At 42.2% G+C, this 19,412-nt stretch overlaps 1 protein-coding gene across 6 annotated transcripts in view; it reads right to left on the bottom strand.

The window, feature by feature from the left end:
• MRVI1 (murine retrovirus integration site 1 homolog) overlaps positions 1-19,412 on the bottom strand; it is a 119,613-nt gene that overhangs the window by 33,699 nt on the left and 66,502 nt on the right. For all 6 annotated transcript variants that reach the window (XM_023189979.2, XM_023189983.2, XM_023189984.2 and 3 more), the window contains 2 exons: positions 17,351-17,429; positions 2,588-2,711 (listed from right to left, as the gene is read on the bottom strand). In XM_023189979.2, coding sequence (XP_023045747.1) covers positions 2,588-2,711; positions 17,351-17,429 — 203 coding nt within the window. The remainder of the gene's footprint in view (positions 1-2,587; positions 2,712-17,350; positions 17,430-19,412) is intronic.

Raw genomic sequence — 19,412 nt, 5'->3', positions numbered from 1 at the left:
AGGAAATGTGACCTGTTCATGTTGACTATGAACTCACAGCCTTGCTGTGAGAAATAAGAAAATGCCTGTGATAAGGACTTTATAACTCACACACATCTAAGTTGCCATTATAGTTGTTCTGGGGATATCCACCCAGGTCTGCAAAGCCTCACCCTCCTCTGTCTCTGAGGGCCGTGACAAAGGTGCATGCAGGCCAGAGAATAAATGGTAGGAGAGAGTGACCAGGGTTCTTCTCCACAGCAAGAACTTCTGATGGCTAGAATCACAGAGTGGCAAGAAAGCCCCAGCCGACACAGAGGTGTCCTTTTGAGCAGCTCCTCCTCTGTGCCATTCCTACAGCCAGGGCTCTCCAGCCATAGGCTGTCCCTGCATCTGCACGTCCACTCGGTGTTGCTGCTGCTGCTGCTCTTGCTGGTAACTAAAGCTGGTCCCATCTGAAGCCCAGACAATGTAAATAATACACAGGCCCTTTCCTGTGCTGGGGCGGGGAGGCTTGGGAGGGGTCCTACCAGCGTCACAGAACTTGGCAACAGAGCATGCCATTGATAAGCTTCTCAGGAAACACAGCTTCCTCTCTTGAACGGGTGTGAAGGGACCCCAAGAGCAAAGGTAAGGGTCAGCCATCTCTGCAAGGGGCTGGTTCTCACCCTAGGGAATGATATGAGTGCCTTCCTGTCAGGATGAGGTGACAAGACCCCACGGCCATGAAGTCAGCAGAGTCCAGAACACGGGACAAACAGCTGCAGGGATGTTTGATGCTTACAGTTCTTGTCACACCCATCAGGCCCTTGCCTTAATGTCACCTACAGCATACACATGTGATTTAAATGATTTGGCAAAACTTGCCAAGTTTGTTTCTGACTCCTGGGTTTGTTGGGATATTATGTGAAATGTACGTATTTTCATAAATTATAAACCAAACATTTTTCTATTTCAATGACTAACATTCTGCTTTTTTGCTATAGAAGACACCCACCTTATTTTTATTTTTTGGGGGGACAGGGTCTTGCTCTGCTGCCCAGGCTGGAGTGCAGTGGCAGGATCACTGCAGAGGTGGCTTACTGCAGCCTTGAACTCCTGGTTTCAAGCAATCCTCCTGTCTCAGCCACCAGAGTAGCTGGGACTATGGGTGCATGCCACTATACCCGGCTAATTTTTTCTTTTATTTTTTCTTTTTGTAGAAACAGAGTTTCACTCTGTTGTCCAGGCTGGTCTTAAACTCTTGGCCTCAAGTGATCCTCTTGCCTCGAGCCTACAAAGTGCTGGGATTACAGGTGTGTGAGCCACCACACCCAGTTAGAATATACCCACCTTAAAAAAAAAGAGGGGGTCGGGGGGAAGCTCTGAGGACTCAGAGAAGTATGATTTAGGCAGAGAAGCCACATGGCATGTCTGGTGTCTATTACAGATAACTGTGCCTCATAAATGAGCATAGGTACCCGGGGGCAGAACTGTGAGCCTCTAAAAGGACAGAGCATCTTTTTATGTGACCATTTGTATATCTTCTCTGAAGAAATGTCTATTTAAATCCTTTCCCCATTTTGAAAAATTGGTTATTTATCTTTTTATTGAGTTGTAAGACTTCTTTATATGCTCTAGAAACAAGTTCCTTTTCCAATAAGTGATTTGCAAATATTTCATTCTGTGGGTTGCCTTTCACTTTCTTGACATTGTTTGCAGCACAGAAGTTTTTATTTTGAGGAAGTACTATTTATTTTTAAAATCTTGTCTTTTGTGTTTTTGGTGCTGTATCTAGAAAACCCAAAGACATGAAGACTTACATTTTTTCTTTGAAGAGTCTTATAGTGTTTTCTCTGACATTTAGGTCTATGATCCATTATGAGTTAATTCGTGTGTTTTGTGTGAGGTGGGGTCCAACTTCACTCTTTTGCATGTGGCGATCCAGTTGTCCCAGCACCATTTGTTAAAATTATGATTTTTTCCTCTGTTAATGTTACCAAAACCCTTGCATGAGTGGCTTCTTTTTGTCATTTGTCATTTGCACATCTCAAATTATTACTTTATCACAGAGGCCTTCCTTGACCTCCTACCCAATGTCCCACTCCCATGCTATTCTCTAGATGTGCCCTATTTCATGGTCTTTCTACCAACTTTACTCTTTCAAATCATTCATTTGGTTACTTAAATGTTATTTGTACTTTGGGAGGCTGAGGTAGAAGGATCACTTGAGGCCAGGAGTTCAAGATTATCTTGGGCAACATAGCAAGACCCTATCTCTACAAAAAATTTTTGAAAACTTAACTAGTCATGAGTAAATGGTGTATCTGGGATTGAAACCCATGTCTCCTGGCTCAAAGTCCATTCTCTGTTGCCATGAGCTTCTGGTGACCCTCATGCCTTCATGAGCTGTGCCCACCTAAGACACCCACTGGGTCTTTGAGTTGAAAACACCCAGCCTGGCCTTTCATTATTCTTTTTGTTTTGAATGCATTATCCCTATCTAGACAATTGGACTTTGGCCCTTCTGGGTTCAAGAATTAATACTGGTGTTCCCTGTGTCCCACCTAGAATCCAACACAGGGGCCACTCTGTACAGGGTCTTCTGTAACCCACATCCTGATTTTACCTTCCAGGGAGACTCTTGTGGACCCGCAGTTTGCGCAGCAGTACATCAGAAATATTAGGCATGACATCTAAGCCACTCTTTGACTCTTCTTCCTCAATAGCTGGGGAGAGTTCAGAAGGAAGCCCTGAAAAAAAAGTGCTTACTTATGAAATGTCTCTTTGAAATCACAGTAGTACTTTTGGCAGTTAGCTTCAGGGGGCAAGGAAGAGCTTTAACATTTATAAGTATCCAGTTCTATGTTAAGGGTTTTTAAATTGTTATCTTACATTATCTTCACAATGAGCTAGAATTTAGTCATCCCATTTTACATGTGGATAAGCCAAGGCTCAGCAAGGTTAAGTCACTTGCTCAAGATTACAGAACTAGCAAATGGCATGGCCAGACTTCAAGGTCTACCTGCTTCAAATATTATATTCTTCCCTTTGCTTCCCACAGTATTAAGCTGGCAATTGGAAGCTGGTTGGCTCTTTGGCTATAATGTTTGGGAAGAAAACCTACTCCTTGGCAGGCTTCTCAGGAGACCTGTTGTGCAATTATTCCTCCTCAGATAAATTCAATTGTTCTATATTCTGTATACTACTTAGAAATTAGCATCTGATTCCATACCCCATAGATAGGAGATTTTCCAGAGTAAACCTAAGGTTGCTAGATCTTTTACAGATCTCAGAAACATAAGTGCCTGCTAGTCAACAGAGACAATGAACAGCTTTTTGTTTTTTAACCTTCTAAAACTATCTTGGGTCTGTGCTTTGAAGACAGAATGAACAAACCAAGTATTCTCTTTTCCATAAATCTTTCTCCTGTTTGAAAATAGCTCCTGTGCCTCTCTAAAGCTTCTCTTCTCCAGACTCTAGCTCCATTTTTCCAACAGCTCACTGTGGTCCACTGTGGCCCATGGTCTCTAGACAGCATCCCATTCCTGCACACATTCTGATTTGTTGCTGTTCCAGAGGCCCAGATGTTCTCTAACAAGCTCTTAGCACAGGAGGACTTTGGTAAATGTCCCTGGCATTGATGTTTGTTATCCATGCAGCACAGATTTTGTATGCCTGACTACAGGCTTACAGTATACTTAGCATTAGGCAAAACTCTCAACCTCTTTAGTTGACCCAAATCAGGCATCCTCACCCTGTACAATGGTTACTTTCCATTTGCATGCAGAACTTCATATTTATCCATGTTTTACTCTTTCTCATGGATTTTAACCTAGTATTTTTCCAATCTGCTCAGTCATTTTCCAGGATCCTAGGCTAGGCCAGAGACCAGGACTATAGGCATAGTTATAGCCACCTAAAGAGTTAAGATTGGGAATCATGTGAACAGAAAGAAGTCTCACCAAGGGAGACCATGAAGAAACAAGAGGATATCTAGTTTGGCTCAAGGTAAAATATGTTTAAATACTTTAAACTTGCCAATAAGAGAATGGTAGGCATGGATTCCTTGGTACTCAAGGTATCCAAGTGAGTTGAAGGATCATCTGTCAGAGATGGGTCAGTTAGCAATTCTTCTTTGGATATAAGATTGAACTAGAAGTTATCTTAGCTACCTGTTACCTCTGTGGTTCTGTCCTGGCATTTATAGCTCCCTGACAAGGTTTCTGCAGTAAACCTTGTGGCACCCCTGGCATCATTCTACCTTTATGTTTGTATCCCTACCACACTCAACAGAGAGTCAACTGAGCAGCAAACTCCTGAGATATCTATAGGATGATTGAAACATGTGAGGTCTAATAAAGTGAAATCCATACCAGGGTTTTTGCCTAGAAAAGTTTCCCAAAATGGTGCCTGAAGAGTAATGCCAGAATTGGTGGGTTCCAGGAACCAAACTCCTTCCTCTTGAATTCAACCACATTAACAACAAAACATTTCAGAACAAAGAAAAAATATACCAGAAACTCTAAGATACAAGAAAAGGCAATAGTCTTTAAAAACATTGACTACAGAAAGAATAAACATGACTAGGAATAAATGTAGGGCTTCCACCCATGATAGCCCTTTCTTCTTCTCCAAAGAAACAGTATTGAAAGGAAGATGGGAGAGAAAAAATTCTTACAAAGAGTGCAATACCACAGAATAGAGAAGGAAAGGGATGGAGGGGGCAAGTAGGCAGTTGTCAGAGGAAATTCAGAAAGTTTCCCTAGAATAGAAGGTTCGCCATTCCATCTTGCCCGCATTTCAAAGAGAGAAAAAAACTGCCTGGGCTGCCTGCCATTTTGCTTTTCTTACTGATGAGAAGAAGAGAGGAAAGTCAGAATGATTGCACAGAGTGGATTATCTTGAATGATATGAAGGGATTTACAAGGAAGGAAGACTAAAGATAAAGTAAATAAAACATGCCCCTCTGAAGGAGTGAATGGCAGGAGACACATGGAAAGCCCCAAACACCATGTTCTCCCCCAACTCCTGAAAAACAGTGGCTAAACTCCTTGGAATTGTCTTTTTTTCCCTTCCTTTCCTGGCGGAGGAGTGAGAGGCTGTTGGGAAGCATTGGGTCAAGTCTGGAAAATAAACCCACGGACAGCCTGTCTCTACAATTCCAACCTAAATTGGTGAAACAATCTGAAAACCACTACTAACCACCTCCAAAGGAATAAGATATGTCCCCAATTTGGTATAACAAACTCATGTTTTGGACTATGAACAGAGTTATGGAAAAAGAGCAGAAACCAATTCTACAAACAGCTCTATCTTAACTTCCCCTATCCCCACCACCCAAGCAGTAACAAAACAAACACAAAATATACAATCCTCAACTAAAGCACTAAAGGGAAGGCAAAGAGATCTCAGCTAAGGTGGGAAGGAGTCAACAAAAATTAACCTAAAATACAATATATCTAGGGAAAGGGAATCAAGGTAGAAATGTACAAATCAGAAAGAAAAGGAAAACAGATGGCATGGCAACTATACAAAAATACTATAGACAAAAGAGGAAGGATGGTAGAAAGGAAGGAAAAGGGAAACTTGAAGGAGACAGATGTCAGGATGGAAACATAGTTGCAAGAAATACATCAAAAAATGCAAAAGTACACTTCTGTGCAAAATATATACCATAAATACTTTGACTCTAGAAAAAATAAGAACCTGAAAAAAAATTAAGAAATTAGAGTTGGGATGAGAAGATCATGCAAAGATGGAAGATGATTGCTATTTAAGGAAGCAAATTGAAGCCCAAAATAAAAGGACTAATCAAGAATTTGGGAAATATACAACCAACCAATTTATTGGAAAAATGAAGGAATAAAGCAGATATAGCTTCAAACGGAATTACAGGAGGGTGGTAGAGATTGGGTAATCATAAGGAATGCAAAGAAGGAAAGAAAGATTGAGGTATATAGAGATAAAATAATGGACCTGGAGTTGAGACACTGATGACCAATCTATGCATTATGTCGTCTCCAAAGTAGTGAACAAAACAAATGGAACAAAGGACATATTCAAAGATATAACAGAAGAAAAATTTTCCTCACTTGAGGGGAAAGTTGAACCCTTCAGGTTGACAGACCACACCATGTTGAAAAATATATTCAAATGCTTCATCCAAAAAAAAAAAAAAAGACAGACATCTACAAGGGAAAGTGAAGATTAAGAGGTGCTAGAAATCAGCTGGTCCCAGCCTTCTCCATAACTTTTTTTTTTTTTCTTTTTTTTTTTTGAGACGGAGTCTCGCTCTGTCGCCCAGGCTGGAGTGCAGTGGCCGGATCTCAGCTCACTGCAAGCTCCGCCTCCCGGGTTTAAGCCATTCTCCTGCCTCAGCCTCCCAAGTAGCTGGGACTACAGGCGCCCGCCACCTCGCCCGGCTAGTTTTTTGTATTTTTTAGTAGAGACGGGATTTCACCGTGTTAGCCAGGATGGTCTCGATCTGCTGACCTCGTGATCCGCCCGTCTCGGCCTCCCAAAGTGCTGGGATTACAGGCTTGAGCCACCGCACCCGGCCTCTCCATAACTTTGAATACAGTGGAGCAACATCTACACAGTTCCAAGGAAAACAGTCACCCAAGAATTTTATAACCATGCAAGATGTCCTTCAAGAATTAAGACAAAATTTTCAAAGGTGATAGAATTCAGGGAACATAGCACCTCTGACCTCTTTCCGGAAAATTGTTGGAAAACAAAATCCAGCTAAACAAGACATAAATCAGAATAAATTTGGGAAATATGAACCATGGTAAAAGGACCAGTGGTGAACATGAGATCCTTTTACATTTAAGTCTAAGGCTAAATAACTGTGGAAACCATAATTACAGAATATGGAATGTAAATGTTATAACCTTGACGATGTACAAAGAAGAATTCAAGATGTGTAGAGGTAGAAATGGAAAGGTAGGAAGAAACGTGAAGGTAGGAAGATATTTGGCCATTCTCATCTTTTCCTGCAGGAAGTCAGTAGGTACCACTGTAGTGACTAAATATTCTTATCTTCTGTATTCTTGATGTTCTGTCACTTGATGCCTTAATCCTGGAGAGACAGCCCCTCTCAAGGTTAGCTAATTCTTAGAGTTAGGAAACAACTCTCTTTCAAGTGCGTCTTTGAAATACAAACCAATCAATACAGAACCCATACCTGCAAACATCGCCTTTATCAAATTCTCACACACCAAGCCAATACTCCCCCTAAATCACCCCAGGGCCAGTACCTGACAACTGGGGGCAACCCCTATAGCCTAGAACCTGCCAAAACTATTCAAACTAGCCAGCTCTAAACATACTCAGGGTACCTACCCTGCCTCTACCTTTCCTTCCCAAGAAAACCCCAGTAGAGGCTTGGGGCCATCGCTCCCCTCACCACTTCTGCCTTCTGACCCACCCTGGTCCTTCCCCAAGGGGCTCTGTGTGATGTGCCACATGTCCTGCTATTAGGGATCTGTGAGTACAAACCCATTCCTTCATGAGAATCATTTGCAGGTCTCTATGTCATGCCATACCTGATTAAAACAAATGCCAGGTCCAAAGTTTAGATCAAATTTAAAACATATAGTACAAAAACACTACCTCAGTAACTGCAAACCCTTTATGCATTTTATAATACATTTTTTGTACTTTTAGAAACCAATTTCTCTTTTTTGGAGGAAGCAATTATCAAAATTCAGCAAGTCTTACAGTTCTACTTCAAGTTCAATTAAATTCTAATACTTTTAATTTCAAAAAAGTATAATGTAGTATAATCTCCCTCTTTTTCCCTTCCTCCTTCTGTATTTGTGGGAAAGGAGGTGTTTAGTGTAAGCTATTTTTACTTTCTTCCTTGTATTTTTCACTATTGGTTGAATTTTTAGATATGAAGATAAGCCACTTTCAACAAAAGTAATATAATTATTTTCAAATATATCTCCCAGTACTAGCTCATTCCAATGAAAATATTTGTTTCTGACCATGTCAGCAACTTGCAAAAATTGCTTTTGATGCTCTGAGTCCCAGGATGGTTCCTAAAAGTCAAAGCTGCTAGTTGGGGATAAACTTTCTTTACCTCTTTCTTCTTAGGGAGGCCTCTTTCCTGCCCGAGACCTGAGGCTCTGAGTCTAGACTGGGGGTTTTGGAAGGACTGTCCATTCAATGTACTTCAGTGCCTCAGCCTACGTGTCCCTCAAAATCCAGGTCCAGATAGCCAACTACCTCCTAGATATTGCCACCTGGATAAGGGAAATAAAAAAGCATTTCAAGAGCCACCATTTACTGAACATCAACTATGCAGTAGATACACTTTGTTATTTCTTACAATAGTCCTGCAAATAAAAAATAGCTTAAACACGTCCTTACCCACAAATACAGAAGTAGCAAGGGAAAAAGAGGGAGATTCTACTAGACATACTTTCTTGAAATTAAAAGTATTAGAATTTAATTGAACTTGAAGTGAAGTGAAACTGTAGGACTTGCTGAATTTTGGTAATTGCTTCCTCCGAAGAAGAGAAATTGGTTTCTAAAAGTACAAAGAATGTATTATGAAATGCATCTTCTGGAGAAACTGAAGCTCAGCTAAGTTAAAGTGATTTTCTAGGGTCCAGCTCATTGCTGTAGAGCCAGAATGCAAAACCACATTTGTCTGTTGCATTCAAGCTGCTTTCCATGGGCATTCGACATGTCCAAACTCAAATTCACTGTCTTCCTTCTCAAGCAAACTCCTCCTCCTGCCTCACAATTCATCACCCTCATAGCCATACAGACAGGTACCTGGCGGTATTCCTGGTCTGCCTCTCAGCTCCATCTCCTCGTCAAGTCCTGACAAGCTGATCTCCAATAGCTGTCAAACTGTCATGTCCACATTCACTATCACCTCATCACCTCTCACCAGGCTATTTCCCTATCCTTTTACCTGGTGTCTCCCTGTCTGTAGCCTCTCCTGTTTCAGGCCAGCTCTCACAATCTGTTCAGAGGAATTATTCTAAAATATAGATTTGATCCTGATGTTTCCTTTCCTGCAGGCTTCTCTGACTTTCCAAAGTGTCCTAAATGAAATTCAAACACATTAATTGGCCTTCAAAGCCTCCACTTACCCTGGTCCCAGCCCACTGTTCCCACCGTGTTGCCCATCTCTCTGGGACATGTAGCTCACACTTAGTTCACATGACATTCCTTCTGTTCCTGAAGTATGCCAAGCACTAGAAGATGCCTACATGCTTTTGCTTCTGCTGTCCCCCTGCTTGGGATGACTTTCTCTTCCCCAGATCAAGGTGACTTCTCCTGAAATCCTTCCCTGACTCAACCCCACTAAGCTAGCTGCTTCTTCCTAGGTACTTTATGGCCTGTTAAAGTTTTATCATAATTTATTGTAGTGACTTTGTCTATCCTTATGTTTCCTCTCCTAGACAGTGAAGGTGAGCTCATTTGTTCACACATTTATTTAATGTTTATTGAGTGTTTACTAAGTCCCTGGCAATGAGCTGGGAGCTAAGGATACAATGCTAAGCAAAACTGACATGCCACATCCCCTGGAGCTCATTGTCCAGGGGGACAGAGATTAATCAGAGAAACATCCAAACAATTTCACATGAGAGATTTTACAAAAGAGAAGGGATCTGAAGGTACCAGCAAACCCTTCCCAAGAAAAGTGACGTGAGCAGATATCTAAAGATTGAGTGGGAGTTCATTAGGCAAAGAGGGAGAGAGGAAGAACATTCCACGCTGAAGACAGCATGTGCCATGCCTAAGAAGAGGAAAGAATGAGCTGCTGAAGGCAGGCCAAAATATTATGAGTGAGAGAGAGTGTGGCCCTAGAATATGCTGGGGAAGTGGGTGGGGTTAACCGCCCAGGAACTTGCAGGTTCTACTGAGGATTCAGAGCAGAATGAAGCCTCTGAAGATGCTGAAACAGATTTGCCTTTTAGAGATCCCTGCGGCTGCTATGTTGGCCATGGTGTGAGCTGGGTTGGGGGTAGGGAGTGCAGGGAGAGGAATCAGGTTGCAGGCTGTCGCGATAGCCAAGGGGACTGATAATAGTAGCTGGGACAAGGCCTTCTCCCTGATGGTGGGGCCTGAACCCTTTCCACTTAATGCATCCCCAGCACACAACCTAAGAACTGGCCCAGTGTCAGTCACATCTTTGGCTTGAAATAACCTGCAAATGATCAAAGATCAAAACAGCATACAATAGAGTTTCTGAGAAGGGAACTGATTGCGTTGTTGGAAAGACTAGATGCTGCACAGAAATGAGCCTCTCAGTCCTCACAAACTGAAGGAGAGCCAAAATTCTTCAGACTCCAGAATGTTCTGATAAGTATCTTTTCCCATTTCTCAAAGGAACAGCCAACAACCATCATAAGAGACTGGAGTTTTCCCCACGAGTTCATATGCAGGGTTGTATTTAGAGCCTATAAACGTAATCTGAGCCAGCTCTCATAAAATGCTCCCAAAGCCTTTTATCCTGGGTATGGGAGGGGATGGGGCTCTTTGACGGGGCTTTCAGAGCATGAGAAAAGAAAGTCACAAGTCTGCAAGTATTCATTAAACACAGAGGGTTGCCCACCACAGTGTACGAGAATATCCATTTGGCTGGCAAGATAAGAGTTCTGCAACCTAAATGACAGAAATGAAAATGTATGCCAGGTTCCTGCTGGAATAAAGACCAGTATCACATGCAAACATTACAGCAGCTTAGTGAAGTAGGTACTATTATTAACCTCCTTTTAAAGATGAACAAACTGAAGCGTGGAGAGAATTAGAACCTTGACCAAGGCCTTGCAGCTGGTAAGTGACGCAGTTTGAGCTCTTAAGCATCCAGATCCTAGAACTGACAGAAAATGAGAGGGAGTGTATATTGTTGGACACTGACCATGGTTAATTGTAGTTTTAAAATTTGGTGCTTATAGGAATCAAATTCATTTGCCTGATAATTTTACTTCTAAGATCCATCTTATGCCCTATTAATATTGGATAATAAAGTTTTGCTGTAGGTAGTGGATGTCTAAATTGGTATATTTTTTGTAAGTTAATCTGGCAGTATGCACATATATAGTTAAAAGTAAATACTTTTAATAAATCAATTGCAATTCTAGAATAGTAGCCCATGGAAAAAACAGATCTCTATAAAGATCTATGTAAGAGTGTATTCATTATAACATTGTTTTTAATAGAGAAAAAAGTGGAAAAACATAAATATTAATGAGATAGGTCAAACAATACAGTGTTTCTTACATAATACAACAGTTAAAAATGTTTAAAGTTCCATATGCTTTAAATGAGAAACTGTCTACAGTATGTTGTTCAGTAGAAACGACAATGCGACAGAAGCATCTAGTCATCCCCCAACATGTCTTGTCTGCCTTCCATGCGAATGGAGTTTAATTTGGGCATAGGGCCAGCTGTCCCACCAGCAGCCACATTCCCCAGCTTCCCTTGCTGCTAGGTATGGACACGTGACCATCTTGTCACCCATGCAGTGGGAGCTGAAGGGGTATGTGCAACTCCTGTGCTAAGAAAGGAAGCTTGGACTTCCATTCTCTCCCCTTCCCTCACATGAGAAGCCAGATTTGCCCATAATCCATCTTCGACCTTGTATCAAGTCTGACACCTCAGGGCATGGCAAAATGACAACAGGGAAGGAGTGAGGGTCCCCAAATGATCATATGGAGCACTGCCTGCCGCTAACCTGATCAGTTCACCTTGGAGTTGTTTCTTGAGAGTGAAACAATCATCTCTCTCCTATACATTATTGTATTTGGGCCTCTATGTTATAGCAACTTAGATGTTATCTTAACTAATGCAGGAAAGTTGCAGAGTACTGTAAAAGAAATACTCATATATAGAATTTGATAGTACATATAAAAGAAATAAACTATGATCAAATGAGTTTCACTGTCACACCACAAGGGTTTATTTCTATGGAAAATCATTTTCATATATGGGAAATATTTAATACATTAAATATAATACACGATTTTTTTCAGTAGATATCCAAAGCACATTTAACAAAATTCAACATATATCTTGAAACTTGAAAAATATTTTCTTAAAGAAATAAAAAGTATAAATTCTGTATTTTAATATTTTATATTACCTATCATATACTTTAGTTTATAACTATAAAATAAAAATTGAAATTGTGCCTCTATTTAGTAACAAGATACAACATGATGCTTGAGAGAAAAATATAAAAAACAACTCAGTTAAAAAGAGAAACAAGGCCGGGCGCGGTGGCTCACACCTGTAATCCCAGCACTTTGGGAGGCCGAGGCAGGCAGATCACGAGGTCAGGAAATCAAGACCATCCTGGCTAACATGGTGAAACCCTGTCTCTACTAAAAATACAGAAAATTAGCTGGGCATGGTGGCAGGCACCTGTAGTCCCAGCTACTCGGGAGACTGAGGCAGGAGAATGGCATGAACGTGGGAGGCAGAGCTTGCAGTGAGCTGAGATCATGCCATTGCACTCCAGCCTGGGTGACAGAGCGAGACTCCGTTTCAAAAAAAAAAAAAAAAAAAAAAAAATCAAGGCACATGTTCTCCTTATCACCATTATTGAATTACGGAATATTGCCAAAGTAGTAAAACATATACAGATACACACTGAGAAATACACACACACACACACACACACACAAGCATACAACTAAGACAAATGGCGAATTGGATAAAATAAAAATAACAGATGGTTTGATTGTGAATTTGAAAAAGAAAGGTGTTCTGCAAAGTGGTCAAGAGTCTTTTAAGTTAGACACATCTGGGCGCCAGTTCTGGCTTTAGCAATTAATAACCATGTGACCTTAACTTCCCCAAACCTCGATTTCCTTATTTGTAAAATGAGTGTAATAAGGTCACCTCCCAAGATTGTTGTGAGCATTAGGTATCAGAAGGCACTTAGCACAGTATCTGGCATGTAGTAATCACTCTAGTAATAATAATCACACTGATTAATCACTATAGTAATCACTCTACCATTTGGTAACAATATTTTTTATGCAAGAAACATGTATGACACCAAGCACCATTCACCTATGCCACAAATCATTAGCTAGAAAATCTAATATGAAAAGAGTCTTAAGCAAAAAGCTACATAGAATGTGCCCCAGTAAGAGAGATGGAAGATGTATACAATAGAGGAGAAAGAAGGAAATATGTAAATTAATAGAGGAACAAACCATGTGCCTGAATGAGAACTAAACGTCTGCAAAGTACTTTAAAGGTCTATAAACTGTAAAGCAAACAAAACTTAGACAGTTCTTCTGAATTCAATGTGTAGGTTTACAGCAAACACAATTAGAATGTTATACAAAATAGTGTACATTTCAAATGGGAATGGAGGCCCACAGAGGTGGAGGAACACATTTTAAGGACTCTGTTAATTGGTGTCTGGACTGGGACATGAGCTCAAATCTCCTGACTTATAGTCCAATTGCTCTGTTATTTTCCACTGAATCACTGTATCTAGAATATCAATGAATATTCTGAAAAAGAAGATCAATGAGGAAAAACTAACCCCATTGCACACTAAAATATAAGGCAGCAGTAATTAAAATGGGTGGTATTGATCCCAATAAAATAGAATCAGGAGCTCAGAACTAGTTTTTGGTGTATATATAAAAAAGAATGTAACATATGACTAAGCCACAAGAGAACTATAAACACTATTAAAATATTATTGAGTTAAAAAGACCTTAAATCTTAAAATACATATATATTAAAATAAGTTTCAGAGGTATTAGCAAAATAAATATAAACTAGTAAAAAATAGATCTATTATTACAACTGGGGAGAAGTAGTATTTTTATAATGATTAAAATGATAGAAGACTTCTCAAAGGGAAAGATAGGCAAACATGATTATATAAACTCTTTAAAATTCCTCTAAAAAAACACAAAACTTACTAAAAAGCAAAAAAAAAAAAGACGACTGAATGAAAATATATTAAAATACAGACCCCAAAAAGAAATAAAGCCAGTTAAGGGCTATTATCTATAATATATCAAGTTTACATATATTACCAACAAAAAACAAACAGATCAATGAAAAATCCCAGACCCAAATGGATACATGGGCAAAGAAGTGAGAAGTTAATTCACCCAAAAAGAAAATAAAATGACTATTTTAACATTTTAAGTTTGAGCTTCCTAGCAAATTAATTGAAATAATAATGAAATTTCACACTAATAATAATAAAGTTATAACAATGATAATTACTGATTATTCTTAATATATTCTGAATAACAAGGAGCAGAAGCAAACACCAGTGCGGGTAACGCATAAGAGAAAGATGTCCATTCAGTCTTTGTCAGTAGTATTATTCATTGCAAGTAATTTGGGAAATGCATATGTTTCTACTCTTTAACTTTGTGATTCTCAAGTCTGAACATTTATCTCAAGGGAACAATTCAAAGGAAGAAAGAAAAACAACTAACATTCCATAATTGTTTATACTAGTGTTGTTAATCCTAGTTTAAAGAACAGATATGTTAATACAAAAGGAATTATGCACCCATTAAATCATAACTGAGGAGAAGTTACTGAGTATAAAATAATAAGAAAAAGAAGCCATATCTATTCATCGAATCAACTGAAATCATTATAAATACAGGCAAATACTGCAAAGGAAAAAATTGTTTTTCAGAATTTATGGGGTTGTGGGTGAAATTTTAAAGTTAAGTTTTTTTCCAGTGTTTTAAATATGCTTTAGTAAATTTAAAATTATAAGTAGAGAAGTATATACTGCATTTTCAAAAGATCCCTCTAAAGATGGTTAATTGATTTAAAACATTTAGCCCTCGGGAAAAAATACTGTTTGAAATTTTACTTCTGGGAACCTTCTTACTAAAGCTGAATAAATAGGCAGGTGTAAGTTACTGTTGTTCAGACTAGGGGCTTCCACCATTGTTAGTGACATCCTGGACACATTCACACAAGCATCCATAAACAGACGGCTCTTTTGCTGAGACTGGCTCCCAGCAGCTTGAAGCGGGACAAGGATTTTCAAATGGAGCTCTGTGAAGCCTGGGTCCCTGGAGGTACCTTGGGCCCACAGTCTCAGAAGATGCAGGATCCAAGCCCTTCTATCCCCTTCAACTAGAGCAGCCCCACTTATGTCTCCCCAACACACTGGCCTCCTACAAATCAGCTTGTCTGAAATGTTGTACAGCGAAAAAAAAGTTGTAAAACTGTTCATGAGATGGCCAACCATGAGATTTGGAGTCAGGAGATCCTTGGGCCTCAATTTCCTCAACTATAAGAGCAAGAATCCCTGCTCCTCTTAGCTGACTGGGAAGATTACATAAAATCAGAGGTGCAAAATGGTTTATACTGTGGAAAATGCTATGGGAAATTTATTAATTAAGATTGAATTTAAAGGAGTAGGTGACATGGATGAACCTTGAAGATGTTTTACTAAGTGAAATGAGCTCGACACAAAAGGACAGATACTGTATGATTCCATTTCTAGGAGGGATCTAGAACAGTCAAATACACAGAGACAGAAAGTAGAAGGTGATCACCAGCAGCTGGGGAGGGAGGGAATAAGGAGTTATTGCTTTAATGAGTATGGTGCTTCAGTTTGTGATGATGAAAAAGTTCTAGGAATAGATAGTGGTGATGGTTGCATAATATGAATGTACTTACTGCCACTGAACTGTATACTTAAAAATGGCTAAAATGGCAAGTTGAAAGTTATATATATTTACAATAAAAAATAGTCCCCCACCCCCTCTGAAAAAGGGAACAATATATAGAGTAAAATACAAAAGAAAGTCAAGAAAGGAGGAAGATTGCAGAGCTGGTGGGACTAACCCACTGCTTTAAGGAACAGGTATCATAGATTGAGAGAGGAAGGTGACAGCCCAGCAGGAGGGAGATGCTGCAGGGACAGAGGCACAGAGGCAAGAGGGTGAGTGGCCACAGAGAAGGGGCCCTGGGAAGAGGGAAGAGCCAGGAGTCTCGCCTGTTGGAAACACTCATTCCTCTCCATTTGCCCATGCCTCTTTGTCCACCTCACGGCACTATGGTTATAATTACAGATTATTTTCACATACCTATCTCAACGCTGCTGTCACATCTTTTCAAAAATTTTTATTTTGAGACAGGGCCTCACTCTGTACACCAGAGTGAAATCCTGGAGTACAGTGGCACGATCACAGTTCACTGCAGCCTTGACCTCCCAGGCTCAAGCAATCCTCTCACCTCAGCCTCCCGGGTAGCTGGGACTACAGGTGTGCATCACCATGCCTGGGTAATTTTTGTATTTTTTGTAGAGATGGGGCTTCATCATGCTGCCCAGGCTGGTCTCAAAGTCCTCAGCTCAAGCAAGCCACCTGCCTCCCAAAGTGCTGGGATTACAGGCTCACCTAGCCCCCTGCCACGTCTCATACAATTTCATTAGTTCATTCAACAAATACCTATGCAGTCCCTAGTAGTGCCAGGGATTGTTGTAAGCAGTGGACACACACACACACACACACACACACACACACACTGCTGCCCTTGGGGACTTCTTCTCTAGGGATGATAATAGCTGACACCTAGATAACACCTGTCATGTACCAGGTACTGTTTTAGGTACTTTACAGATATTAGCTGCTTTAATCTCCATAATCCCCTAAGAAGGCAAGTACTGTTCTTAGCCCGGTTTTACATGCAGCAGGGATCAGGCCCAGGGAGGTTGAATAGCTCGCCCGGGTCACGTGGCTGAGTGATAGTGGGGCTTACAGTTCCAACTCGCAGTGGGGCTCGACATATTTATGCTGGAGAATGGGGCTGAGGAAGGGTGTTAGGGGCACTGGGAGCAGGGCTGGACCTGCCCAGCCAGATCTAGAGGGGTCAGAACCCTACTGAGAACATCGGCAAGGTGAGTGCAGAGAGGGAGGCAGGGTGGGGACTGAAGCCTCATTTTCAGAAGATGGTTCTGGCAGGAGGTGGGCAGGGAACCGGAGGCTCGGAGGAAGGGGCCTGCAGCTACCCAGCAGGGCAGGGCTGGGGTATGGACTTTGTGGTGACAGCAGATTAGAAAGCAAGAGATGGCCGTGATGCCTCGAAAAAAGGAACTCTTCAATTTGGGCAGCTTCCTGGGTTTACGAGGAAAAGGAAGTGTCAAAAGTTCAGGCCTGAGGCACCCTTCCAGGCCCACTAGATGCCAGCAGGGCTCAGGGATGGCTGGCAGCAAGGCCTGGGGGCTGGCTGGAAGGAGGCAGGTTTGGAGGTGCTGAGGGGGCAGAAGACACAATCGGATTCATTCATTCACCTGCAAATGTTTCCTGAGGAAGACACAGGAAGTCTTGTGTTTACACATTCACCTTCCTTGATCTGGCACAGACAAATCAGCACTCTCTGAGACAGTATCTGCCCCAACCCCACCTACCTTTTTCCTGCTCAGTCGCTTCACTAAGGTCCGGAAGCTTGAGCCCCACTAAGTTCTGATTTCTCATCAGGATGTGCTCCTTTGTGGTAAAAGAAAGAGACAACATTTCAGATGATGACACTGGGCTGGGTTGTTCTCTTGGCTCTGTCTATGGTTCTGTAACCACTATCTGAGGTGGGAAAGCAGGGCAGCCTGAGAGGTAGGTGGACAGGTATGGCCATGGCGAGGCCTGAGAAGCACCAGGAAACAGTTCCTCTCCCAGTCCGTGAAGGTGCCTGAAACACCACTGTCAGCACCACGTTCCACAGGTCAGGGACTATCCTTGGCATGGTCTTTTTAAACAAGTCTGTGGGCTTCAGGGTAAACGAACTGCTTGGCCTCACTGTGGCTGAGGTTTGTAAAGGACATACAGGGGCAGAACTAAGGGCTCTGAGACAGGAGGGTCCTCTGGGTGTGTATGGCGCTGCTCCTGGAAACAGCTTTGGTGATCTCATGGCTGGCTGGATCTTCCTGACTGCTCACTTCCAGGGGCTGCGATTAGCCCACACACTCGGGTCCTAAATGGCCTTTTATGGCACCTCTTGAGTTTTTAAACTCTCCAGAAAAGTGAGGCCTGAGAATTGCTGGCTTGGGGCCTCAGCTGGCAGAGACCAGGGAGAAATGGGATGCTGACCACAGGTATGCGGCCCAAGTGGGCTCACACCTACTCTAAGCCAATTAGCACCAGACCAAGGCCCTAAGTGAAGGCACCTGGCAGAGCTCCTTGCCCCTGTGACTTATAGATCTTCAGTCTGCTGTGTGGCAGAGGGCACTTGGGAATGGTTTGTCCCCCGAGAAAAGAGGAAAGGAAGGGGCCAGCAGAGGGTGCTCATGATCCAAGTAGAAGTCATGGTCAAGGATCCTTTACCCATTTGCTTAGCAAGTCAGAGGCCCACAGCCCATCAGCTTCAGCACACTGGAGTCGGGTAGGGGCTGGGCGCTCAGGTGCCAGGGTAGTGGTTAGTGACATGGGGCCTCCAGGTTCCCTGTAACTTCGCTGGGTGAGCCAAACCTACAAGAGTGTAGGGAGTGAGGAGGCTCTGATGACCAGAGGCCCATGAAGGCAAATCCCTGGTTGTCGGCCCCTTGGCTCCAACTTCTGCTAGAGATCTGGGACCTTGGCAACCCCACTGGGCCCTGTGCTGTTTGATCCACTAGTTAGTTGGGTCTTTCTGACTAGGTAGAGTTTTGTGTGTAAAATGTTAACATCAGCAGCCACGCCCCAGCTCCCCTGAGCCTCCAGTTCAGAGTATCATGAAGGTTTCTGAACAGGATAGTGGCCAGCATTGGAATGTGTCTATGCCAGCACAGAAATCCCCTCACTTGTGCTTGAGTGTTATTGAGCACGTTCTTTTCTTCCTTGCCCTACATTCCCCTCTGTAGAGGAGCCAGGAGGAGCCTCCTGCTCTGGGGGTGCTGGGCCCCACTCTATGGAATCCAGGTGCCTTGGTTTGTATTCCAAGTGGGCCTTCTGGAGGAGACAGGACTGGTCAGGATTGCTTTGTCCTGTTATCTGGTCTCTATCTCTGGATGCCCCGCCATACCCTGCATAGGGCGGCAGCCCCATGGGAGACCGCTGTGCCTGGTTTGATGGCCAACAGAAGCTGGGGGCACACCATGGGCACTGGAAGAAACTCGCCATGGGCGGAGCAGCCATCACACTTGCAGATGGACTTAAAGCCTTTGTTAACAGGCATCAGGAAGGAAGGCTTGGGGCCATCACAAAGGAAATCACTATTTCACCCTTGCTAGCTAATCCTAGGCATGACTGGGCACTCCATCAAGGGATTCCTGTTTATGAGCCACTGCACTCCAGTTGGAGGAGGAAAGCAGCCCAGGACTGAGGGGCCCACATGTCTCTCCACATGTCTGCCTTCCCCTAGATTCTAGACTGAGCTCTGCCTGGTAACTGACATAAAAATCACCTAAAACGGGTGTTTAGGAAAGAGATGCCACATGAATAGGCCTGACTTCACAGAGTGGGAAAATTTACGCCTCCACAAGCCCCGAGTTCAGGCCAGAG

This window comes from Piliocolobus tephrosceles, chromosome 13, assembly GCF_002776525.5.
Source record: "Piliocolobus tephrosceles isolate RC106 chromosome 13, ASM277652v3, whole genome shotgun sequence".
Taxonomy (NCBI): domain Eukaryota; kingdom Metazoa; phylum Chordata; class Mammalia; order Primates; family Cercopithecidae; genus Piliocolobus; species Piliocolobus tephrosceles.
Note: the sequence above shows the minus strand (reverse complement) of the source record. Positions and strands in the feature narration are given on the sequence as shown.